At 46.2% G+C, this 26,184-nt stretch overlaps 2 protein-coding genes across 14 annotated transcripts in view; one reads left to right on the forward strand and one right to left on the reverse strand.

The window, feature by feature from the left end:
- ST3GAL6 (ST3 beta-galactoside alpha-2,3-sialyltransferase 6) overlaps positions 1-15,304 on the forward strand; it is a 56,397-nt gene extending 41,093 nt beyond the window's left edge. For 10 of the 11 annotated variants that reach the window (XM_049824969.1, XM_049824967.1, XM_049824974.1 and 7 more), the window contains 5 exons: positions 902-997; positions 3,171-3,357; positions 4,449-4,586; positions 8,685-8,837; positions 10,546-15,304. In XM_049824969.1, coding sequence (XP_049680926.1) covers positions 902-997; positions 3,171-3,357; positions 4,449-4,586; positions 8,685-8,837; positions 10,546-10,626 — 655 coding nt within the window. In that variant the 3' untranslated portion in view covers positions 10,627-15,304. The remainder of the gene's footprint in view (positions 1-901; positions 998-3,170; positions 3,358-4,448; positions 4,587-8,684; positions 8,838-10,545) is intronic. The other variant, XM_049824976.1, reaches the window with a different exon arrangement.
- Positions 15,305-15,407: 103 nt separating this feature from the next.
- Positions 15,408-26,184, reverse strand: part of COL8A1 (collagen type VIII alpha 1 chain) — a 94,186-nt gene continuing 83,409 nt past the window's right edge. For all 3 annotated transcript variants that reach the window (XM_049824963.1, XM_049824964.1, XM_049824962.1), the window contains 2 exons: positions 21,978-22,293; positions 15,408-20,094 (listed from right to left, as the gene is read on the reverse strand). In XM_049824963.1, the coding sequence (XP_049680920.1) occupies positions 18,188-20,094; positions 21,978-22,290 (2,220 nt within the window). In that variant the 5' untranslated portion in view covers positions 22,291-22,293 and the 3' untranslated portion in view covers positions 15,408-18,187. The remainder of the gene's footprint in view (positions 20,095-21,977; positions 22,294-26,184) is intronic.

Below are 26,184 nucleotides of genomic sequence, written 5' to 3' on the forward strand. Positions count from 1 at the left end.
ACAGTAGAGAGCAAAAAAACTGGGATAATTTGGAAAATCTTACCATTAGAATTTACTTTCATAAGTTTAACATTTCTGTAATACCTTTTGGGGGTACTTTTTAACTCTGAATGTATTCTGAATTCAAAAGGAATTACTATTTTGATTGGATGTACTATAAGATCTAATTTGTAGCTCACAGTGTTTTATATACTTAGTAATGCTGTCTAATTTGATCTAGTCATATGAGAATGCAACTTTTAATCAAGCGTATCCATCTCGTGTCATGACAGCGTGTACTTCAGCACATGTTTAAACAGCACTTTCTAAGTAGAGGGGGAAAAATCAAAATGATTGTATTCATTTGAAGAGCCATCACACATGTGTCGTTGGGCTAAGGTTTTTCACATGTACAATTCAGAGGCCTGTAAGGTAAATTGTGAAGCTAAATCTTGCTGCCTTAGCTTATATTGAAGATCTCTAGAGTTGTGGAGTTGTACAATATTGCAGAAACACCTTAATTTGAGTAGTTTTTCCAGACATACTCTGTCCTTGTTGGTATACCCCCACACTGGGACAAGTTTGAAGCATTGTGGAAGATAATTTATCTAATGCCACCCCTATCATCAACTGGTTAGATGATCTTAAACAGCAAACCACTAGAAAAATGACATGTATAAAAACAGTTTTACATGAGAGAAGCCATTTCCTGACTTTGGCAGTCCCTGAAATAATGCAGCTGCTTTTTTTTGAAAGCAGCCTTAGTGTGTGATACAGGATTGAGACTGCTCTGTAGGGGCCAAGGAGTGTAAAAGATACAGGACCTCAGTTAGTAAATAAGCCAGCTAAATGCAAATACATCATTAATAACAATATGAAGCAAGGGAAGTAGTGCGTATTAAAGGTTCTGTTTGTTCCACAGCATTGCCTGTCGACGGTGTGTTGTGGTTGGTAATGGAGGAGTACTTCGAAATAAGACATTAGGGGAGAAAATTGACTCATATGACGTGATAATAAGGTAAATGGTATCTCCTTTCCATTTTGTGTGCATGCAAATAATTAACAGACTTTTGCTGTCAGCTAGTGGCTTTGGAGTTCAGTTATTACACAAATGAAAATGTATGAAACTTCCTGTTTTACTTATCCTGTCATGGCCTTAATTTAAAAAATTTTAGGAAAAAATGGGTCAGCGTTTTATTACACAGACTGATTGATACAGGGGAGGGAGAATCACTGGGTGGTCAGTCTGCCTCATGTACAGATACACATGTGCAAGATGATGCCATCAGAGATGGGTCCAAGCATGTGATAGTCCAGAGCCCTGCATGTGAGCCAGCATCCCAGGCAGCCCTGCCTCTTGCCTTCCACGCCATGCCTATCTTACCCCTGTGCTGGCATGTGCGTTGCTTGGAGTGGATTAAACGTAACGTTTATGCTGGGAAGTCCATCTCAAGGCACGTGTCAACTGGAGGATGATGTTGATGTCTGCCTCTTTTTCTCAAGTGTGTTAGTTCATATTGGAAGTTTTATGAGATGCCTTAACCTACCAGAGGATGCTAGGGTCTGAAGAAGAAGCATCTGGACTAGGGGAACTGGGGAAGTGCTCAGAGAGGAGCAGGCAAGGATGGGCGTGGGGGGGGACCTCAAATGCCAAGCAAACTGAAAATGGACTATTTGGCTAATTATAACAGAATTTTCTGTACATTAAGAAAAAGATAAATCAGTTTCTCCTTTGCAGGAACTGAGATGGTAACTGATTAAATAGCCCTTCTGCCTGTAGGTACCCTGTCAAATAGTGTGCCTGAACCCTCTTTGACTAAAACCTCTGAGCTGCCATTTCAGTTTGTCTGCTTCAACGTTGTGTAGAACATTGAACAAAATCTCATTTTTTGTTACTATGCCATCAATCCTAATGCTCATTTTAGTGATGGTGTTTTAGTCTTCAAGCACTAACATAAAAAGTTGTATACAAAGCCTGGAGTTTGACGTGTATTTGAAAACGCACTGGTAAGGTGGAAATGAATATATACAATTCATCGGTTGTAGCTCCTCTTATAAACATAAAACTATAGAAAGTAATCCAGATAATATCTCTATTCTTAGGCAACTTTACTTGACTGGCAACTTTGTGCTTTACAAAAAAACCCTACCTTGCACTTATTTTCATTGTAGCGTAATGATGCAAGGAAGCTCCATGGATTATTTTTCAACTATTTCAAGTATTTGGGCTCCTTGTAGATCTGTCTACTCTTCTTAAAATGGAAATCTTTATGTAGACTTGTGTTACACATTTAAATACAGCTCTGAATTCAAAACTTTCAGAAATACAGTACACATTTGTTTTCTGTGAATGAACAAAGAGGTGGTGTTTGCGTTCTGTATTTAATGACAACTTCTGATAAAACTTTGAAGTCCTTTGTCTGCATACCTTGTTTTGCAAACATTTGCTCCTAAGCAGTGTGCCTCCTATTCTGAGTGGTAAGTCACATTGGCAGGAATGGAGCATACAGAGACTGCCTGAATTCTCCAAAGGTTATGCAACACACCCACCAAGCAAAAACTGCAAGATGGAGACTTAAACACACCCCCTCTGAGACCTCAGAGCAGAAAGACCTTACCCATCTGCTCACTGCTTATTAATCTGTTATATCCCAAAGCAGTGGCAGCTGTGCAAGTAATATTTAAGAAAAAAACCAACACCCCAAGAACCCCAAAGACACAAAAAAAGCAAACATAATGATGTATCAGGTGCATAGTCATAAACCATGTTCCTGTAGACAGTGAAGAGTATTAAAACATTCTTGAATCGCCTCCTGTATGACTCGGATCATCAAGTAGCATGAATGGAGCAATGGGTAATTCTCTGAGCCAGATATTCTCTTTGGCCTTCTCCAGTTTCTGTGTTTAATCCAAATCAGAAGCCTTCTGCTCAAGTGACATGTCATAAGCAATTGTGTGATTGTATTCTAAACCACCTTGGCCAAGTTCCCATATGTGCTTGATCCCTCTGAGTTCGAGGGTGAGTGCACCTGATAATTGCTCATCTACCATGTAATGTGATAAGTAAATGCTGGGCCACTAAACCCTCCTGTACCTGGACACGCTGTCTGCCCTGCAGACTAATGCACGTGCCAGCTGACGCACAGTAAGGACTTGGGTGGGGTAGTCATTGCTGTCTCTGTCCTCTGCAGAATGAATAATGGCCCTGTTATAGGGTATGAAGAGGATGTTGGGAGGAGGACGACTTTCCGCCTTTCTTACCCAGAATCCATCTTCTCAGATCCAATCCACTACGACCCTAATACAACTGTTGTTCTCATCGTCTTCAAACCACGTGACTTGAAGTGGCTTTGGGAGATACTAGGTGGTCAGAAAATAGTAAGTTTAATTATTCATGCCCTTTGGCTCAGCTTGCCACACACCTCTCATGCGAAATGCCTGTTTTGGTTTTAACCTTAGTCCTCCTAGCTGGAGGGAGCACTGGGTCTCCTAGTCAGTCCCCTCAATATCCCTTTCCCATAAATGCTTCTGTCCTCTTTCTCACACGCATATTTGATCAGTTCCTCACTCCAAAGCAGTTTTCCTCTTGGAAATACCTTTTTATCCTCTTGCTAGCAGCATTTCATATTCTGACATGCATGCTCCAGCTATTTCCCAGATTATTTTATCCTGCGGACTTGGTGGAATTGCAGAATAATGTTGGAAGGGACCTCTCTCTGGAGGTCTTTAGTCCAAAACCTTGTTGAAAGAAAGCAAGACCAAGTTCAAAGCCATACCAGCTTCTTAGGGCATCATCTAGGTAAGTTTTGAGTATTTCCAAGGATATTTCTACAACCTCTGTTTCAGTGCTGCAGCACCCTCATAGGATAGAATTTCTCCTTATCCTTTCACTGTGTGTCTCTGAAGAGTCTGATCCTGTCGCTTTTTGTAAACCCCTACCAGATAGCTGAAGATGGGCTGTACAAACCCAGCCTCCTCAGACCCTTCTTGTTTGCTGTGTGCTCTAGCCCCTCAGCTGTTCTGGTGGCCTTCTGCTGAGCTTGCCCCATTTTGACACACTTGCACAGAGAGGAGCCCAAAACAGCATTTGTGAGATTGCAGAAAGGCACAGTACAAAGTATTTGAGACTGGTAACTTCTGTCCACCTGTTCTCTACTCTCTTATTAATGTGGCTAAGCACACAATGAGCATTTACTGCCTCCAGGCATGCTGCTGGTACATGTTGTCCATCAGGGACCTTTCTGCAAAGCTGCTTTCCAGCCAGCTGGCCCCAACCTCTGCTGCTGCAGTGGGTTATCCTGTTGCAGGTGCACTATTTGGCACATGTTTTTGTGCAACTTTGGGAGGTTCAACACTTTTGTTTCTTCCTCAACCTCCTGCCCTTGGATTTTATTCTGGTTAGAGTGGCTACAAAACCAAAATCAACTGTTTATAGCCATTAAAAACGTGTATTTACTTGCCTGTTACAGAGTGCTAAAGGCTTTTGGAAGAAACCGGCTCTGAACATGATATACAAATCTAGTCAAATTAGGATTCTTGATCCCAGCATCACCAGAAAAACGGCTTATGAATGGCTTCGCTTCCCAACAAGGTTTCCCAGGAAGGAGGTAGGCTTTCTTCTTCTGTGCCTTTTAGTTTTGTGCAACCAAATGTGTACTCAGAAGTAATTATCTCTTTATTATAGTGGACTATGTTAGAACGTCCTTGAGGTTCACATGGCAGTAGTTTGCATTTAGATGGTGCTCAAAAAAGATGGGAAAATGGAATCCAGAAAGACAGTGGTGTCGTGGTTTAACCCCAGCCAGCAACTAAGCACCACGCAGCTGCTCACTCACTCCCCCCACATCTGGTGGGATGGGGAAGAAAATCAGGAAAAAGAAGTAAAACTCGTGGGTTGAGATAAGAACGGTTTAATAGAACAGAAAAGAAGAAACTAGTAATGATAATGATAACACTAATAAAATGACAACAGTAGTAATAAAAGGATTGGAATGTACAAATGATGCGCAGGGCAATTGCTCACCACCCGCCGACCGACACTCAGCCAGTTCCCAAGGGGCGATTCCCTGCCCCTCCACTTCTCAGTTCCTATGTTAGATGGGACGTCCCATGGTACGGAATACACCGTTGGCCAATTCGGGTCAGGTGTCCTTGTTGTGTCCTGTGCCAGTTTCTTGTGCCCTGGCTGGGCATGAGAAGGTGAAAAATCCTTGACTATAGTCTAAACAGTCCTGAGCAACAACTGAAAACATCAGTGTTATCAACGTTCTTTGCATACTGAATTCAAAACATAGCACTGTACTAGCTACTAGGAGTTTACAGTTAACTCTATCCCAGCTGAAACCAGGACAAGTGGGTAGCCTTGTATGCCAAAAATCTCTTTTTATGGATTCTATAATTAGTATTAAACGAGACTGCTTTTGTGGACAGACATAATTCCTTTTACAAAATTGTGGAAAGCAGACAGACATTGGAACATGGCAGATCCGAAGAGACTCTAGAAATATTAAGGAGTCTTGAATTATTAAATGTAGGGTGTATTACCCCCCACCCCCCACCCCCCCCCGCCAACCAAACCCACCCCACCCCTCAAAACCCAACAACCCAGTAGTTCTAACACTGCTGCAATTTCACGCTGCTGGGAGCAGGTAGGGACTGGGGTGCATACAGGATATTCCAGCCCTGTACTAATGACATACGTCTAGCAGCATTCTTGTGCTTACTGATTTGATGCCAAGCATTGTAACGAGTTAACTGACAATTTGGACGTAAAAACACATTTTAACTGTCAGTTTATGACTGAAGAATGTTTCTGATGAAAGGTAAGGCTTCAAGCTGGAGACCTCCCTTGCGTAGTCAGGACTGACCACGTGCTGTTTAGCACAAATACAGTTCCCTGGGGTCACATCGTTGCACAGAGCTGCTTCATTGGGATCAGCCAACTGAGACGTGGAAATGTTTGACAAGCCGTCACTGTGGAGTATCTACCACAGCTTTTTTTCTGGTTTAATCTTTCTAATATTTGAGGGACTTGAGGTTTTTTTGCTTTTGGGAGTTACTAGGCTGCTTTTTTTCTCTTTAATTTATTTCTTTTTTTTTAAGCCTACTAGTGGCTTTTTCTTCCCTTATTAACTCTCAAACTGGAATACCCAGTTTGGCTGCGTGCTTGCCGGGGCTCTGTGGCATTTCAGCTCTTCCGTCAAGGGTGGGAAGAAAGCAGCATAGTAGTTGGGTGCCTGTCTATCTCCTAAAGGGCTGCAGAACATCCGTGACCTCCATGGCTCCAGAAATTCCTCTTGTCTCTTCCTGTGCTCCCCTTTCAGTGGGGGTAAAAGTAAGACCAGTGCTGTCAGTGAGCCAAAGAGATGTGTGTCGTGTCCTGGGGCTGGTACAGAGGCCCAGGCCCCTCAGTTGCTTTCGGTAGTGTGCGTGCTCTCTGCTCCTCTCCTGCACCCCTTCCCAAAGCTGGGGCAGAGTGTGTCTGTGCTTGGAGCTCCTTTCTGCCACGTCCACATCCCACTTGCTCTACCCTGGGGGTTTTGCAGCCCCTTGTCTCCAGCAGAAGCAATGGTCAAGCTCAGGTGTGCTTTTCCTCTCTTTTCCTGCTATCTCAGAGGTGGGCTATGGCTGGGAGCCTGCACGTCTGCAGTCGCTCCGGCACAGCTCGGATAAGCTGCGGATCATGCCTCGGGGGTTCCCGTGGGCAGGGCAGCCTTTTGCAGGACCCACTTCGGAGCCTTCTGTCCCTTAGTGTGTCCCTGGGGAGGGCTGGTGCTGCCTTTGCTGTCCTGTGCTTCAGCCCCCTCTGCCTGCAGGAGACACCGAAGACCAATGTTGATTTCCCTGCTGTCTCTGCCTTTTCCATTAAGCCAATCTCGTGTTCCCTGTGTGCGCATTTCTGTGCAGTCCAGCAAGCATTTCTGTTTCTTTGTTAGCAGCTGTGATGGTGTTAGCAGAGCCGGGAAGAACAACTATAAAATCGGATGTGCTGCCCCAGCAGCACTGAAGTCGGAAAGTGTTGCAGAGTTATTCCAGGGCTGTGCCTATTCCCATTAAACGTGACTGGCTGAACAAATTTCATTAGAGTCTGAGGGTATCTGGATATGGCTAGGGTGCTAGCACGATAATACATTTTAAAAGTAGTTTTGCTTTTTTTAGTATGTTCTTTTGGGGTGAACTTCATGATAGCCAAAGGTAAACAGAGCTAGTTGCAACCTGTAACGTTCCTGATACTTCCAAATAGCAGTAATCCTGACATGTAGCGTTCTTGCCGTAATTTTGGGGTGCTGTTTGGTACGGACATGGCAACAGAGTCACCACTAAGTTTATGATATTGGTCTGCCAAGGCAGAAAGTTATTTTGCTACCTGGTAGGAGCCCTGGGCTATAGCGTGCATTGTAAGTTGATGTTATTTCTGGAGTACTCTAAGAATTGTATAAAGGTACAAAAAAATTCTACATGAAAGTTGATAGTTCAATTCTGTGATCTTAATTAGGTTACAGAGCTGATGTTAGTAACTTTTTCCTGGGGATTTGTTCTTTTATCATACAATACAAAAAATATTTTTCTGTATCGAGTGCATCTGCCTTCTCTCTGTCCAGAGTTGTCCAGTACTGGCTTGCCTGCTTCGTTTTCAGAGGCAAATGAACTGAGCCTTGCGTAAGACTTCAAAAAAAGCATGTGCCTTTGCGCTCTGTTTGAGTTTTGACTGCAGCTACTGAAAGCGTATAGCTCATTTGGTCTCTGAGAAAATTGTTATTTTAGCAAAGAAGGGAATTAGTGCCTGAAAGTTTTGTCCGTTTCTGGGGACGCTTCTTCCCCTCAGCTTCATCTGTTGGTCTAATGAAAGAGTTCACCTCTCTTTACAAACCTTGCCTCATTTACTTCCCAGATCATTTTAGCCACTGCTGCTGCTTAAACAGTCATGTACTTCATCACGGGATAGGACAGATGGTGGCAATGAGTTGTTCTATGCTCCTGTAAGAAATGCTAGTTTTCGGTTAGGTGCTCTTAATTTTGCACAGTTAAAACCTGTTTATGACCTACTCTTGATATTTTATGTTGCATTTACTTCTAAGCTATCTCACTGTAGGGAGAAATATGCAATTTTGTTTACAGTTCCTCTTCTTCTAATGGAAATAGTGGGGGAAAGTCTAAAACCATGCTCTTCTGGAATTTCCCTGCTTTGAAAAAGTTCAAATGCAGCCAAATTAATGTAGCAGTAGCATTCGTGCTTTTTTTTAGTTTGGTGTAAATGAAGATTTGAGGTGTGTCATGTTGTTCTGTTAGTCTGGATCTCCATTGTCTAGAAAATTATGAACACATCTACTCATTCAGTCAAATTTGATGGGGTGAAATGGTCTCCAATATGTTGAAGCCTGACCGGTTTCTTGAGAGTAGGTTGCTGAGCAGAGGGATGGAGAGACCTTCCTGATGCCTGTGCGGAGGGAAGGGCTACAGTATGGGCTCAGCCCTCACTAGAAACAGGAGAATCCCAGGGAAGGCCAACATAGCAGACATCCTGGTCATGGAAAACCTGCAGGCAGTACTGTACTCTTTATGAGGCATGAGGGGATCAAACTACAAAACCAAGCACCTGTAGAAGAGCCAGGCTGCCTGATTTCTGCTTTCTTTGCTCTTAGGTTTGCTGTTCCTGTTAAGCTGCCAGTTATTTATGTATGTGTGCTCTTTGTGTTTCGTTTTAGAAACCCAAGCATCCAACAACGGGGCTAATTGCCATTACACTAGCTTTTCACATTTGCCATGAAGTTCACATGGCAGGCTTCAAGTACGACTTCACTGACAGAAACAGTTCTTTGCACTACTATGGCAACGACACGATGTCTCAGATGATGCAGGTAACAAACACTTGTTTATGCTGAGAGAAATTGGTAACTGGAGAAGACAATTCAGTATAGGTAGAAGTGTGGACTGCAGGTCAGAAACGTCTCTGATCTTCTCCTGGTTCAGCTGCTTATGGGTTAACATTGCTTGAATCTCTTCATCTCTGCTTTTCTTTCTGAAAAATGTGGATAATGATATGTGTACTTTGTGCTACACCATATTCTGCAACACTGGCATGAGACACATCTGTTTTTATGTTCTGTTTTGCTTTGCTGGTGTTATCCTTAGGCTACGCAGCTCTTGTTCATAGAGGCATATTTGGTAGCGCTGTCAGAACATGAATAGTGTTGTTTCTGTTCGCATTCTCTTTTTCCTTGGCACCTACTTGCACAATTTGTCATAGTTACCAAACTTCTTAAAAAAGAGAAAGCGCAAAGGGAAATGGAAGGAGTTAAGACCTATAAACTTGCAGTTAGGAAAAGAACTGAATTTCAGAAATTGAAAGCAGAAAAGAAAAGCAGCTCTTTGAGAGGGGTAGGAAGAGAAGGAACTGCTTCCAGGCGGGGGAAGAAGCCACAACTCACCTGGAGAGGGAGCAGCAGGAGCCTGGCAAATGTCAGCGATGCCTTCTCTTCCCTCCTGCTTTGCTATGGTCATGCCTCTGTTTTCTTTTATGTCTCTGCTCTTGTCTTCAGCTCTGTACTCCAAGATCTCAGCCCTTTACCTCAATGTGAACAGTTTTCTCTTCCATGTGCACGCCTAGTGCATGTGGGGACCATTTTCTCTCCTCCTCCCTCTTCTGAAGAGGAAGGACAGGGGCAATGCCCATAGGAGCCTCTCATGTCTCTCTGAGGACTCCTAGGTGCCTGCTGCTCTGAGAGAATTTTCCTCTGACACTGAACTCACCTCCATTTTGAGGACTCCTCTCTGCAGGTGCTTTTTTGCAATGTATACCAAGCTTGGGTAAGGTTGATCACTAGTTGAATAGACATCCCTAAGTTTCCTAAAACCTTGAAACTTTTAAAAAACAAACTACTAAGCAAAACACTTATCATTAATTCTTTAGTGGTTAAGTTGTAAATATTATACTATATTTGTATAATCTTTTATGCAGTATTTGTATTATATTAATTTTAATTTACTGGATTCAGTGTGTTAAGATTGTCAGCAAACTTATTTCCCTTGTGCTGTCCTCCACTAAACTCAGTGGTCCCTTGTGTATCCAGAATCTGGATACAGCACAGAAGATGGGTTGGTTTTGGCTTGTTGAAACTGATTATCAGGATGTATCCAATTTACAAATGCCTGATGTGTGCTTTTCAAGAACCTGCATGGAGCTTGGAGAATTAGTCATTTTCTGACTGCTTGTGCTGTAAATGTCATTATGCAGCTGCTCCCTCTAAGCACGGGGAGGAGCTGGTAGAGTTGGTAATGGTAGGACTTCTGTGAGACCACGTCTCACCCATTCTTGCCACTGAAGGATCATCCCTTTTTGTTTGTGTCCTAATGGAAGATCTAATCTAGTTTTGAGTACTAGAGTACTCACCTGTTTTCTTGGGAGACTGTGCTACAGCCTTTGCCAAGAAGTCTTTTGCCCAGAGCTTTCCTACTCTTAGCATCTTTCAGGTATCACAAGTAATTAAAAAGGAAAGAACAATGAAGTGATGCTTCTTGTAATAATTTGAGTTTAACTTCTTTCATTATTCCCTCACATCTCTTTAGAATGAATATCACAACATCGACGCTGAGCAGAAATTTTTGAAGAAGCTTATAGACAAGAACTTTGTGGTCAATTTGACATGAAAGCTGAATGGAAAATATGAAGAACAATCGCTATTTTCAAGATTTGAAATTTTTTTATTTTTTTGTACAACTTTTTTATTTTTAAGTGCAGCATAACTGTTTACTGTTTAAAAAGAGCACAGAAACCTCATCAAGGCAGAAGCTTCTTCTAAGCCTGAGGGTAATGAACTATTGCAAACAGAGTTAACTGAATTTCTGTGAAGCTATTTAAATAATGGGAAAACCATGGAACTTTCAGCTGAAAGTATCAGGGATATATAAAAATGTGATGCACGTCACTTATTTATGAGCAAGAACTCTTTCCAAATGATTACTTCTCTGGAATACTTCTGTTTCTGATGTTGTCCTCCAAAAGAGTTACACTGTCAAGAGACTGAGACAACCAGTGCTTAATTAGTAGATGGATGTCTTGTATGTCTGTCCTCTAGTATGAAAATGGCTTTAAAATGATGCCTATAAATGATTACTGTGTGTTTGGGAGAAGGGGGAATGTACAGAGTGTACAGGTTTTGGTCTGCCTTGCTCCTGAGGAGGGGACGTCCATCTTCAGCAAAGAAGCGACAGCTTCTGCGCTGGCCATTGACTATCAACTCTGAACTGCTGCTTGTCTTTGCCGAAGGTGAAGACTCTTTGGTCTGATTTGTGGAGATGTTGATATTGACAATGCTCATGCTGTACCCAGTTTATGGAAAACCATACTCCCCCTGCTGTGCGTCTAATAGATTTTACAGTTGGTGACTTGACTTAGAAAAGAGGGAGTATGAAGACTGAAGAGTTGTCCTAACTACCTGTGTGTCAGCTGCTTCCCCCAGACCACAACAGAAACGTGAGCTGGGACAGAGATGTTCATGCCTGAGTTTTAATTTAGAGCCAATGCTTGTTGGATTCCTAGATCTTCAGGACAGGATCTCATGTATCTTTCTGTTCACTCCCCCAGAATCGGCATGTATTTTTCCAAACCAGCAAAATCTTCTTTCTCAGGTGCTGTAATGCGTCTCCACCTTTGAAATGCAACAATATGAGCAATGACTGTTCCCATTTTTGGCAGTAGAGTGTGCTAGGGAATATGCAAGGTGTACCTCAGCTGAATTATCATTTGGCTTCTGTTTACCTCTGCTGTCTTGACATTTAGGTTTAAAGGATGTGGCTGAACTAAATCATTTAGTGGTGGGAACTTACTTGGGATTTTCACTGAAACTTTTAATGAGACATTTATAGTTCCAGTCTTGGTTTGTCTTGCACAAGCCTTCTGAATAAGTTAAATCTGCCTGGGAATGCCCTTAACAACTGTCAAAGAACAACAAGTAATACACTGTTCCAGTTCTCTTATAGGATGTATATATATATTATTGGTTTTTAGTTGTGGCACATTTGCTTGAACATCTTGTGGTTATCTTGCTCAATCACACCTAAAGAAAGCACAAAGTCCACTTAAAAGAAAAAAAAAAAGTCTTTTAAGTTGGTATAAAAATGTTTGCTGCTTTTTAGTACAATTATATAGAGTTTTAGTACATTTAGAAGCAGTGCAAACAATTACAATATGAATACAAACCTCTAGCAGGTCAAGAGGATGCAATTTGTGCTTTCAGAAGCTGAGGATTACAAGAGTACTGAACACAATTCCTTTGCTGCAGCATTGAAGTGACCAAAGAGTCATCTTTCTTTTTTCCTATTTCTCTTGTGGAGTGCAATAGGTATTTAAAAAAAACCCACCTGCCTGTAGTTCTCATCTCCCTCTTTAGAGCCTTGGCTCTACCATTTGGGAATTAGTGAGGGCAGTGTGATTTGGAAGGCAGCCACAGCTGAACGGGAGGAGGCTTGTGTTTTCACCTCATGACTCCTGAGCTTTGGTCCATTTCAGGCAAATTGGACATTCCTGAAGTGATTTTGTATGTCATAAAAGTCTGTGGCAGGGGCTGGGGAAGGACCCAGATGTGTCCCCTCCAAGGGACAGGCTGTGCCATGGTGTCCTGCCAGCTGGACATGTGTCCCTTGGGCCCAGGTGCTGCTGCAGGGGGTGGTCCCTTGTCCAGCTGTGCGCAGGGCAGCAGGTGAGAGTATGGAGGAGAGGGGAGAGCTGGAGCACCGGAGGAGGTGACTGGGGTGGTGGAAATGGAGGAAACCAGAATTTCTTCACCAGGTGGCAGAAGGGCTCTTAGTTATTTGCATTTTTTTTTCCCCCTTTTTAAACATGCACATTTCTGAGGCTTTGAGGAGATCTTTGCTTAAAAGTCTGGATACAAGCAGGTGGGGTTTTGCATCAGAAAACAGTGACACTGCTGTCTTTGTTTCTACCAGCATTTATTTCTCATGATTATTTCAGTTAATTAAAAAGGTTTGTATGTGATTCTGCAGCCCCAGACCTGCAGTGGTTTAGACTACTGACAATAGCAATTCCCATGAAAAAAATGCCAAGGTAAGGGTTTTCACAAAGGTCGTGGTGTTGTCCGAGCTCTCTTTGTGTAGAAGTCCTTGGCAGATCTTGGAGACTGTTGAGAGCGGAGCCAGGCAGAAGCAGAGGGCTGCCTCTTCCCCCTCAAAACCCATGGTCGCTCCCAGAGCCAGGCCCCCAGCTCGCCCATGGGCTGCCACCACGGATCCAGCCACATCCATGTGACATCATGCAGTACGCTGACTGAGAGGATTTTTGGCAGGAGAGCTGCTGAATTTGCCTCTCCTCGCAGTGCCTGGTTCTTGCCATGGTGTAGGCTGCTTCCTGGCTTCTCCACCGCCGTCCCCAGTGGCAGGAGGTGGGTTAGGGAGCTGTGGTTCTGAGGATGTGGTTATTTTCTCTGCTCTATTTCCTCTCTGGAGATATTCTTCCCACTAATTAAACTGACTCCTCCTCCTAATTTTCCTAGGAGGTTTTCTGCTTTTTGGGGGTTTTGTTCTGCTATAGTTAGAATCCCCCAAAAACAATTGGAAAAAAGGCTTCATGGCAAGCAAATGGTGTCCTCACCCCTCAACTCTTTTACTGAAGATAGACTCCCTTACTATTTTTTTTTACTACATCAGCAGTTGTCTTTCTAACACTATTATTTTTTTTAATAATGTTTGGTATTCTCAATGCATTTAGTATGCTGTCTACAAGCATTTATCCCTGTTGGCTGCTCCTTTTTATTTCTTCTTATTAAACCTCCCTATTTGTATGACTGACTTCTTTTTGAAATTAAGCAGTACTCCGGGAGATATTTTTCCCCCATTTCTGTGCTCCTGCAGGGATGTTGAGTCTGCATGTGCTGAGGTTGCTGTTACAGGGTGGCAGAGTAACTTTTAGAGCCAGACCTGTTCACTCGGGCCTGAGCCAAGAGCTGATACTATTGATAAACTACGAGGTACTAGTTCTTTGGAAAGCACAGCTTATAGGCCAGTAGCTTTTAGCTTCAACGATAAGCGGTGAGCCAACTGCTTCATTTCCCCCTACCGTAAGATGTTTTGGTAGGATTCTGTGTACACCAGCCCTGCTTCATCGCCGTCACCCGCTTCATGTGGTCATTTCTGCTCCTCCATGCCTCGAGAACAGGTATCGCTTTTACACTAACTTCATGTAGGTAAGTATACCTGTGCATAGTGCGTTTCTCAGTAATGCCCACAGACCACAGCATCTATTCTATCCAGGCAGACGTTTTCACAGGTGTTTTGCAATACCAAAGACTTCCCCTGGCACTTTCTGAGAAAAGCAATAATGCTAACTCTAAATACTTGGATATTTTTTTTTCTGAGAGTGAGTTGCTATTAAGATTTTCTTTTTCCATTTTTGCTATTCCTGAAAGTGAAGTCTCTGCAATGACCTTCCCTGTCAAAGCTACCCAATTTTTTTGATTGCAGCATCAGCAGCAAAGCTGTCAAATTTTGAATCCCAGGGTGCTGCCAGCTTTATTTCCATGTCTGGTAACGGTGTGACTATGTAGGTACCCAGTGTCTCCCATCAGTTTTCTTCCTGTATCAATTGCAAAGTCAGATGCTCCCACCCCTTCTTCCTCTGTCCTGTTCTGCAGCAGCCTGCTGAATTTCAAGACAGCAGCATCTTACAGCAAAGGTGCTCCTGCATTTTATCTGCCACCCCCTCAAAATGCTGTGCTGTCAGAAAGACTTAGCTCTAAGATACCAAAGCACACACAAAACAGGCAGGATGCCGTACGTCAGCTGAAAGCTGTGTTTGGCTCGGACTTCTAGGGGGATTTTGTTGTTGTTCTCTGTTGCGAAAGTATTTTTTCCTCTGCTGTAATAATTAAAGGAAGTACAGAGATAGGACTAAAGAAGGAAGGTCACAAACTATTGCACTAAATACAAATCTGAGAGTGCCTAAAAGATATTACTAAATGACATTTCCAGTGACTGTATTGGTGATGATAATACAGAATCACAACTGTGGTGTTTAATAATTAGTGTGTGGTACCTCTTGTTTCCTATGCTGTGCTTTCCTTTTTAACAATGCCCTGGGAGGTAGTATAAATACCTTAACTTTTAAGTGGGGTCTGATTTTTAAGAACATATGAAGCTCAACATCTGTTTTTGGTATTGGTAAATACTTATTTTATTTGCCGTTTGTCTTAAGTTTTATATGCCTTTAAAGTGCTATTTTGAAGACATTCTTACGGTTGTTTCAAGTGAAATTTTGAATGCTACAAATGGAAAGAGATTATTTTCCTGTGAATAAACTGTGTTAAAGACGGTGCCCTCAGGCTGATTGTTGCAAGGTCAGTGCTCTGTGTGTGTGTGTGTGTGCACGTGTGCCCAGCCCCATTATTAATGGTGTGTAAAGTACACACAGTGTTGTCAGATACGGTATTGAGTTTCAGAACAAACTTTGGTGCTTAGTAGAGCAAACAGAGCTGAAAATTTTTGAACCTAGGTAGGCTGAGCTGTATTGCGGGTGGAGATCTCTCTCCAGGCTTGAGTAAAAGTAAAACTGATGTAGTTTTTGTAAGCAAGATCAAGAGCAGCATCCTCCTGATTTTAATTTTTCATAGTTTTTTAATCTTGCCTGTCTTATTGGGGACTTTCAGGGGAATGCTAAAATAAAACATGCTTAACTAAGAGGATGGCCTGTGATGTAAGACTTTTGATAAAATGTGAAAGGCGCTGATTGTGATACTTTGCTCATGTTTTGTTTTCTCTTTCTCTTTGTGCAGTAAAAAATGAGATGCTGGGGAGCGGGGAGCCGCTTAGCCAGTGGCTTCAGGGAGTCTAAGGGAGAGGTAGAAAACGATTACCTGGCACAAATAGGTATTCAGTGCATTCATTTTAGTATTGACAGAGTTTGCCAGCTTGGAGGAAATGCCTGTCTTTGAGGTGAGACTGGAGGACCCACACCATGGGTTGTCATTTACTCCCTGCAATGGAGCCACTTGAATAGTGATGTTGATCAGTGATAAATATGTTGCCACTTTCACATGAAGTTTTTGCTGCAGGTGGAAAAATGGGGAGGGGTGGGAAAAGCTGTTTCCAAATCACAGGGAGAGCCAGGGATGTGGTGTGCATCTCCCAGCCTGGGCAGCCAGCTCTGGCTCTTTAGGGGAGCACAAACCCTTAACAGTGCCACCCCATGACGTCCCATTTCTTGGCTTCCTGCACGCTGCCCCGTGCCTCGTTAAGCTGCAGTCCCATGTCGGCTCGCGCTGAGCAGGTGCCTGTTCCTGTGGGCTGCCTGCGGGAGCCCCTCGCTCTGTGCATTGCCCCCAGCCCCAGCCACGCTCTCCCACTAAATGCGGTGCCGGGACAGTGCATTCCCCCCAGTGGCTTAGGGCAGGTTTTGCCAGTAGAGGGGGGCTAAAGAAAAGGGTATCTCATCTTTTTTCATATCAGGCTGTCAGTGGTTTCAGAGAGTCCTTGTGGTCTGATACATGAATTCAACAGGTTGATTGTTCCTTCTAACAGTTCTGCTGAATGAAGACAGGATTTTTTTTTTAAAGATATTTAATAAGATATTTTTTCAAATCAGTACAAAAATTTTAAATACAAAATTATTTGCTTTTGACATATCTCATATATTCCGGGAGCATACTGAAGTCACCAATGCCTGGTAAACTGTCCGTCTGTTCCTGCCAACATTCCATAAAATTTCTGAGATAAAGCACCACATTATACCACTGGAGTCCTTAGTCAATGTTAGACTGCATTAAACTCTGCATTTAAATAATGGTAATGCCAGTTAAATCCAATCTTAGTTCTGCATGAAAAATCTAGTTCATTTTTGAATCAAAAGCGGTAGCATTAGCTAAAGACATTGAAGAAGTGATGAGTATTTAACTCTTTCAACTAGCGTAACAGTGTGTGATGTGCAGCACTGTACAGGGAACCACAGCAAAGTACACTGCCCTTTGGAAACAAATACTTTTGAGGCGAGATTAGCACCATTGATGAACAGACAGCTCTTGCCGAGAAGTTGCCTTCCTCACGTACAGAAAGAATCGAGGCCTGCAGGTCCTCCTTGACAATAGGTAACTTATAAATAAGGATTGGAAATCAGCTTCTATATAAAATGAAGTTCTCAGATAAATGTGCATGATCAGTATTGCTGGTAAAGTTACCGGTTGATCTCAAACAAAAAATAAGTTAATTAGCAGAGAGAGCTACTTCTGCTTTGCCTAGTCATTGAAGAGTAAACTGATTTAACTTCTGCTGAGTGGCAGACTAGGTGTCTCTTCTGACAAGCCAAACGATGCAGGTTCTTAGCATGAGCACAGAAATCCCAGCTAATTTATACCACCCTGCTGTATTGCCATGTGTTGGCCAAAATGTCTCAATCATGTGGCACAAAGCAAATGGGGAACCCTTCATTTTTATCTCTGATATACCTCATCTACTTCAGCTGTGCAAATGCAGATGGAGGCATTTCGAGTGCTGTGGCATTTGGAGATGAACCCAGCACCTGCTGGAGTCGGGGCAGCATTTTGGTTCCAATGACTGCTGGAGAAGGTTTGTGGAGAATTGTTACACCATCAGTATTCCTTTTCCATCATAAATAAATTGTTCAGCAAAAAACCACTCCTGCAGGGATATTTTGTGTGTGGGGAAGGGAAATAAAGGTCTCCAGCTAAGAGAACCTTTGCTTGTCAGGCAGACCTGCTGTCAAAAAAAAACCACCCCAAAACCCCACCCAAACAAATAAAAAGCCACTCAAGTTTTTCCATGTAATTTGAGACTGACCTACTCTGGTTTAAGTTACTGGTTTTCATCTCAACTGTGATCAATGCAACAGTCAAATACGCAACAGGAGTGAGTGATGTATGCTGATTTGAACCTTAGTACTGAATTACTGTGAATGAAATGAAGTAAGCATGGCATCACAGAAATATATAATGTACAGCTCATATGTCCCCCTCAGGTGCAAAACTGTTTATGAACCTGATACACATCTCTAGATATGTTCACGACACCTTTTTTAATAACTAGCTGTGCATAATGTTAAACTTTGGTTTTTTTGGGTTTTTTTTGGTTTTTTTGTACAAGATGGTCCAAAACGGTCATAAAATGCATCTTTCATGGTATAAGAGTTTGAAGCAGAGAAGAAAGGTTTTGATTTTGTGTGTATGTTTGTGTGTGTCTGGTTTTTGTTTTACATGGGATACAATAAATATCCTGAAAAAGACGAATGAACATACTGCCCGGCATAGAGTCCTGCCGCCTGCTCGGATGGCATTTGAACGTAAACCTTGTCTCCGTGCATCAGCTGGACAACAGCGCTGCCTGAAGCCTGGTCCAGGAAGCCCTTCTTGTACTCGTCGTAGGTGTACATCAGCGGCTCGTTGTTCTTGAACAACGCCACCCAGACGCTGGCCCCTTTACAGTGGACGTGGTAGGCAAAGTAGTAGACGCCGGGGATCTCGCAGGTAAAGATCCCCGTCTGGGGGTTGTAGTTTTGCCGGCCGTTGTAGAGGAGCTTGTCGAACTTCACGGGCACCCCAACCCGGGGGAAGGGGGTGAGGAGCTCCGCCGTGAACGCGGGCATCTCATAGACGGCGCCGCCGGCCTTGCCTTTCTTGCCCATGTAGCCGTAGGGGGGCTTGACGCCGTCTATCCCCGGCCCCACCTCGGGGAGGTACTGTCCCACGGCTGGTGGAGTGGGTGGGATGATGACTGGGGGACCTGGGGGCCCAGGGGGGCCGGGTGGTCCCTGGAGTCCTGGCTGGCCAGGGGGACCAAGCGCCCCGGGCTTCCCCGGGGGTCCCTGCAGCCCCGCGGCGCCAGGTTTGCCCACGCCAGGGAAGCCGGGGGGTCCGGGCAGGCCGGGCTCCCCCTTTGCCCCTGGCAGTCCTGGGGGGCCGATGGGACCGCTGGGTCCTGCGATGCCCGGGATGCCTGAGGGGCCCTGAAGCCCCTGGGCACCAGGAAGCCCCGGCTCGCCCTTTGGCCCCACAAGCCCTGGGACACCCGGCAGCCCCGGCAAGCCTTTGTGCCCGGCTTCCCCCTTGGGCCCTGTGGGGCCCGGCAGCCCTCGCAGCCCGGGGGCCCCCACTTCCCCAGGAAAGCCTGGCTTTCCTGGGAACCCTTGCAGGCCGGGTTCGCCTTTGGGGCCAACGGGTCCTGGTGGCCCCACGGCACCGCCTTCTCCTTTGGGTCCCGGGAAGCCAGCGGCCCCCGGGGGGCCCATGATGCCAGGCAGTCCTGGCTGGCCGGGCTCCCCCGGTGGCCCCCCCATGCCAGGCGGCCCTGCGTGCCCCTTTTCCCCCTTGGGCCCCAGGGGGCCGGGCAGACCACCCACGCCACGCTCACCTTTGGGTCCAGGGAAGCCTGGCTTGCCCACCCCAGGGAGGCCAGGGGGCCCCGGCAGGCCTGGCAGGCCTTGCTCCCCTTTGCCGCCCGGGAAGCCCGGCTGGCCAGGGAGGCCATCTTGGCCGGGTTTGCCAATGCCGGGCAGGCCGGGAGGGCCTTGGATCCCGGGGGCCCCCGGGGGCCCCTGCAGCCCCAGCTCTCCTGGGGGTCCGGGTTTGCCCAGGGGTCCCTGCGGGCCAGGGAAGCCGACCATGCCCGGCTTGCCGACCCCCGGCAGCCCCACGGGGCCTGGGGGGCCAGGCAGCCCAGGTGGACCCTTCAGCCCCGGCAAACCCGGGATCCCGACGCCTTTCTCCCCTTTTGGTCCTGGGATCCCGGGGGCTCCCGGGGGTCCCTTCAGCCCAGGCTCACCCTTTGGCCCTGGCTGTCCCTGCAGCCCTGGAGCACCCGCTTTCCCTATGCCAGGAAGGCCATGAGGCCCTGGTGGTCCTTGCGGCCCGGGTATCCCCATGGGCCCAATATCCCCCTTCGGCCCCATCTCCCCTCTCGGTCCCGGGGGCCCCATGACACCCGGTTTCCCTGGCATGCCCGGCAAGCCCGGCTTCCCAATTCCTGGATATCCTTGTGGGCCCGGTTTTCCTTTGGCTCCTGGGACACCGTGACCCGGTAATCCTGGTGGCCCCGGCGGCCCTCTTGGTCCAGGCTCACCGGGGGGACCTTGCTCACCCCTAAGACTCCGCACGGGTATTTCTGGTTTGGGAAGAGAAGAAAAAAAAGAAAAAGGGAAGGGGGAGAGACAAAAGGTGATTGCAGTCGTATCCTTTGAGAAACACAAAGGTAGTTTTGAATTGAATGTGCTTGCTACGATGCCTCTTGGTTTTATGGTAGGCAGGGAGGCAGAGCTGGCCAGTTACAGGTTGGTGTTTGGAACAAAGAGGATGTTCCTACTGTTTCACGTACTCCAAATTTGCATGCATGTTTCTGTTTCCACAAAATAATAATTTTGCATCATATTTGCTTATTTTCTGCCACGCAAAAGCCATTTGCCCTTTACTAGTGTTTTTCACCTATACAATCTTAAACAGCAAAGTCTGCTTTTTGTCCCATATTGCTGTAGACTAACCTACTTTTAAGAATTTTCGCAGGACACTGCTCAGCGCAGTGCTTGAGCAGCTGCTCAGTGCTCTCATGCTGTAGGAGGAGGTCTGGCATAAAAGTGCTTTTGCTGGAGGGGCTTACACTAGCAAGATCAATTAAAAAAGATTGTGTCAGTAAGAAGTTTGTATGTAGGTATGACCGCATTTTCACCAAGGCTGTGGTTCCCACTGCAATATTACTGTAAACCTACAGTCTTACCCAGCGTTGCTAAGCTCCCACAGGTTTTCGGTGCAGCCATGTCTAGTTAGAGCTCTTCTAAACACTTCACAAAATGTTTTTATTGTCCAAACCCGCACTTTTGTGTATGTGATCACTTAGCATTGCAGGTCAGGGTGAGGGAGTTGCTGCGTGGGAGTGGTTGTGCTGGGGTTGGTTGCCTTACAAGCTGCAGGCTCTTTGTCTTAGGTGAAAAGTCTGCTTCTCTCTGGCTCTAAAATGGATAAAGAAATGAGAGGTTTGGGGGAAAGGGAGAGATGAGGTTTCAGGGCAAGAGAATTAACTGTTCTTTGGGAGGCAGAAACCCTACCTCTCTGCACATGTTGTGTTTTATGCACATAGAAAACCTCCTTTGCTCATGAGACGGGTTGATTTTACAACAACCAGTTGTGCTGGTTCAGACATTCCAAAAATAGGCCCTGAAATCTTCCATTTCTCTCTGAAGCCAGCGGATGCTGTGGTTACGCTGAACCCGCAATAAGAGGAAGAGTTAACCAGCTTGTCTGAAGTCACACAGACGCTTACTGTCTTCACAAGGGTTTTATGACACTGGGTGTTCCTGGTTGCTGTTTGTATTTTGGAGACATTTTGTTGTTTTCGTAAACATCTTAATATTGTCCAGACTTCCTTTACTGAACGCTGAAAGTGCTTGTATGTGCAGACTCACGCAGTAATGCTCTGCACCTTCAATGCCTCCATTATGCCCATAACTAACCTACAGAAAGAGGACTGCAGAGTCAAAGAGCAATTGTATGTTTTTATCTGCAAACCTCTAAATCACAGGGTCTGGACAAATTCAGACAGAACTGTGATATTCCTGTAAATTCAGATCTTGGGGCTCTTCGCTCTTATTTCGTGTCTGGTCACTGCACTGAGAGTGGGAGCACATCCAGGCAGGACCCTGGCCCATCCACCTGGGCCATCATTTGAAAACCCCATCAGAGGGTTTTCTGCAGGCAGATGGGATTACAAGGTTTCTCCTAGCCTTCAGCAAGCACCCAAACAAACAGAGCCACCCAGGAGCCCGGAGGATGACTGTGGCCTTGCTCTGGTGACCCTGAGCTGCCCCACAGCTCACGTGAGCCCATTTGTCCACCGGTGGCCAGGTACCAACCTGGTTAGTCCTTGGGGCACGTGGGTGCCGTGCCCGGCCTGCAGCAGCCTGCTCCCTATCTTCAGTCTCCCCCCTCCCAGGCCAATGGTGCTGTGGGGCATCAGGCAGGACCGTGCAGGGGCGGCAAGGGACCTGCTGAGCCTACCTTTCTCTTTCTTGGGAGCCATGTCTTTGCCAAGCAGAGGCATCTGCGGGACCTCCTTCATGTACTGAGGCAGGTGGGGGTACTCTTTCCCGTACTGCATGTGGGGCACCTCCTTGCCCATGTGCTGCATCGGGATGCCTTCTTTGCCCAGCGGCATGTGAGGTACTTGTTGTCCAAGGGGTTGGTACTGGGGCACCTGGGGTGGCAGCTGCTTGATCCCATAGTAGACGCCGCCTTGAGCAGACCTCACCAGCTCTAGGTAAACAGTGACAGCCACTGCCAACAGCTGGACAGGGAAGAGCAGCACGGCCATCACCTGCAAAAAACACAACAAACCCCACAGTTGGCAGAAAATGTTTTTTTTGTGTTGTTCATTTCCAATTAGGGCTGACCTGCTCTCACTTTCTGCGGCAATCTGGACCTAAACCTCCGCAGACTGGCTCTGGTTTGTGTTTTGGCCTGGAGGACATCCTGCAGCAGGCCTGCACCTGGTTTATTGGAGGCTCTTGCTCAAATAGCACTATTATAGCAAAAGTCCTTATATGCATTTAGTTTTCTACTACCCTGCACACACCAGGCGGTGCCCTCTGTGGTTTCTTCATATGGGGACCCACTCCTTCCCATCCCCAAGCTGCCATGTGCCACTTTGTTGCTTGTGTCAGTGCCACGACACAAGGTTTGGGGAGCTGTGCTGCAAGCTCTGGCACAGGGGGAGAGCAGGCAGGGGCCTGTGAGGATCTCTGAACAGCTTTCTGCCCAAGGAAGCTAAATTATCCACACCCCTTCTGCTATGCTTTCCATAGCAATGAAAGCTCAGTTTCTGCACCTTACATCTGTGCCTAGGATTGTACCCCATGGCTGCAGAGTCCGGCGGCTCTCTCTCCATTTCTATCACAGCTCCTTGCCAGCTCTCCTCCTAAGCTGAGCTCTGATCCTCTCAGCCTTCACCCAGAAGAACTGGGCCATCTAGGGGCTGTCTGGGCCATCGCTGCCTCCGGGCAGGATCAGCCAACCCAAGCCTTTCTCCAGGGATGTTCAACTATTTTCTAAAGGTCTCCCCTGCTGCAGACCCTGTCGCCTCCCCAGGCAGCCCATCCCAGCACCTCACCAGCCCTGCTAACACAAGGGAACAGGGTTGTTTTTTCTTTATCTTCCTTATCAAAATATAAGCTTGGGACTCCTCGTCCCATCTGCTGCTGGCTTTCCTTTCTGCAGTAAGGGCATTACTAGCAGGTGAGCAGTAAATCAGGAACTGGGAACTCCCTAAACGAGTGTAAATTTGGGGGCAGCCTGAGGTAACAAGGGGAGTCTCCACGTGTTTGTTTCGCAGTTTGTCTCACAACCAAGCCCAGTAGGCAAGTCCTGCTCTTTTCAAATGCAGGTGGCAATTGCCAGGCCTGATGGCTGTCCCCTCCCTGTCCCTGCTTTTCCACCATGCAAAGATGCCTTGTGCCCAACTGGGGCACCTGGGAAAGCCCCCACCACAAGCACGCTGGCAGACCTTTGCCAAACTGCTCATCAGGACTCACTCCCAGCAGCTGATGAGCCCAGGTGTGGTGAGGGTGGCCTGAGGAGGCAGCGAGGGCTTTGTGCTGCCTGCTTATTGTCTTGTGCTTCCCTTACAGCCTGGCTTGACATAGAAGACAAAAAAGCCCCTCAGTCCGTGGCAAAGGGGCTCAGTACCGTGCCCCCTGTGCCTTGGGAGGTATCTTTTGGAGGGAGCAGCTTTCCGCCTTTTCCTGCTGTGGCTGTTCCCTGCCTGAGAAGAGCTGCTCGTGGGGCTGCAGCTGTGGCTCCCCTGCGCAGGGTGATTCTGCAGCATGTGGGAGGACCCCCCTCGCTTGGAGGGCAGCACAACCTGACATGGGCTGGGACGTGTCCTCGCGGGGCCCTACAGAGACCCGGCTTTGGGTAGGCGAGGCCACTGCCGAGAGTCGGGGGAAGGTGTGAGAGGTACGTGGAGTTGGAGGGAGGAAAGGTATTTATGGAGGAGAGGGCAGCAAGCAGCTGCGCTGGCCTCCTCTAATGCTGCATAGTGTACAGCAGGCTTCTAAAATGGGCCTGTAAAAAATTTGGGAGGGTGGGACTTCACAACACATCCGCGAGGGACTCATGCCCAGTGGGCAGAGCATGTGAGTGGGCTGCAGGGTGGCTGTGAAACTTGCTGAGCTCAGGGAGCGGGTCAGTGGCACTGCAGGCGTTGAACCCCGGAGTCACAACTTGTGTTTTCCCCACTTGCTGCTATACTGCTCAGCTGGAGCAAAGGGCGGGCTGGCATGGACCGTCCCAGAGAAACTGCTGCTTTCGCTGCTCTGTGCTGTGGTGGAGGTTATTGACCAGGTGGCAACATCGGGTAGCACTTAGTTCTTAGGTTTTACTCCTGCTCAAAGTTCTCCACTTGGTCTGCGTTAGCAAAGCACCTGGAGAAATACTCACTGCTCTTTTAAAACATTTCTCCTTCATTTTGTTTTATGAGCTCTCAATGGAAATTAGTGTATCGTCATTACTGATGGTGTAAATTTAAAATTGTGTAGTTGAAACAACCAGCAGAAGGCTAATACTTTCAATAATGATCCTAAATAGATAAATGAACTAGAGGAAAGATTGGAACTATGTGTTAACAGCAAACCAAACCATTTAAGAAAATGAAATATTAGTGAATAAACACTAGATGGAGCATATGTTGCACAGCTGAATTTCTACAGTCCCTTTCTCTCCCAGGAATTTAAGGTCTTGGATATAACCAGCTGCCATGTGGCAAAAAAAAAACAGAGCCAAGATGTACAGGAGTTTGTAAGTGTGGCTAAAGCCCAAGCACAGTTGCTCATCCTTGTTCAGCAAAGCATTTCAGCAAATGCTTCATCTCCAGTGAGTGGAATGTGGCTTTTAGCCCACGGCTGGCAGCTTTGCTGTGAGCTAAAGGATTAGGGCCTTAGGACGTGGTATTTCTGCTTTAAGCTTAATGGCACTGGACTGTGAGGACAGCCTCTGTGGGATCAGTTACTGTGGCTCAGCTGGGACATGGTAACTTACTAACCTGCTGCAGCTTCATCTGGGCACGTAGACCCCAAGCAGTCTTGGGTTTGTGATTTTTTTTTTTTTTTTTGGGGGGGGGGGGGGGGAGTACCCCCAGTCTTGTCTCTGTTGGCCTTTCTGTTCCTTTCTGTACCATAGCAAGTAACTGGCTGCAGCTTTGGCTCTCTGTAGCTGTGTAGGGTAACACCTGCCTCAGTTTGCAGGGAAGTATCCCGGCTACTGGAAAACTTGCAACATTCTGTGCATCTCTCCGAAATGAAAAGCATTGCCTGTATGAAGAGGGAAATGCAGTGAAACCTTTTAAAGAAACATTAGAAGATACTGGATGATTTAGGACTGTTGTTGAAACCTACAAGTATGAAGGGCGGGGTGGATTTTGAAGAATGAGGTTATTAAATTAACTTCTTGGCTACTTTGTTGTTCTGGTGGTCAGTTTTGGGGTTTTGTTTTTTTTAAAGAGATAACCTTGGTGGAGTAAGCGGAGAGGGAAATAGGTAAAATTCCTTTGGATGTGATTTTTCTCCTTGTTTTTATTACAAAACATGGGCTTTGTGTGCGAGTGGGAGCTATTTGAAATAATTGGAAAAAATTTCCTACGGGGAGACACCAGCCTGCCTGCAGCTCAGGGTGAACTCGACCTCCCGCTGCTTGTGCTGAGCTCCCTCAGCCCTGCTAAGCATCACGCGATGCACCTGCATTTGACAGTCGTGACCACACAGCACACGAGATATTTTTGTGTGTGCGTGTGGAAATTTTGAGGGAGATCAGGCAAGACTTCTAGAGATAGGAAGGCTCCAGAAAATGAGGTGATCTCACTACATCTGTGTTTCTTTAGTGTTTTTTGACTCATCCTAACCAAAACAGTGTGGCCTGGAAATGACAAATTGCTTCTCATCTATTGATTTTGGCTGGGGCTGGTGCCTGTGACTAGCTGAGGTAGAAGGTGGGGGTTTTTTACTGAACAACCTCAGGCTAGATGGGACTTGGCCAATACCTTCGTGGGAGGAGGTCAGAGCCTCTCTGGCAGCCTCATGTGAGCTGTCTGGGTCTTGGGATCTGCTGCAGGTACTTGGGAAGCGGACTGTGTTCAGCACCGGCCTTATGGCTCATCTCTACCCCTGCTCCCAAGGGAAGGAGGGATCTGACAAAATTAGCCTTGAAGAGAAATGTG

The sequence above is a fragment of the Accipiter gentilis genome, chromosome 21 (assembly GCF_929443795.1).
Source record: "Accipiter gentilis chromosome 21, bAccGen1.1, whole genome shotgun sequence".
In the NCBI taxonomy this organism is placed as follows: domain Eukaryota; kingdom Metazoa; phylum Chordata; class Aves; order Accipitriformes; family Accipitridae; genus Astur; species Astur gentilis.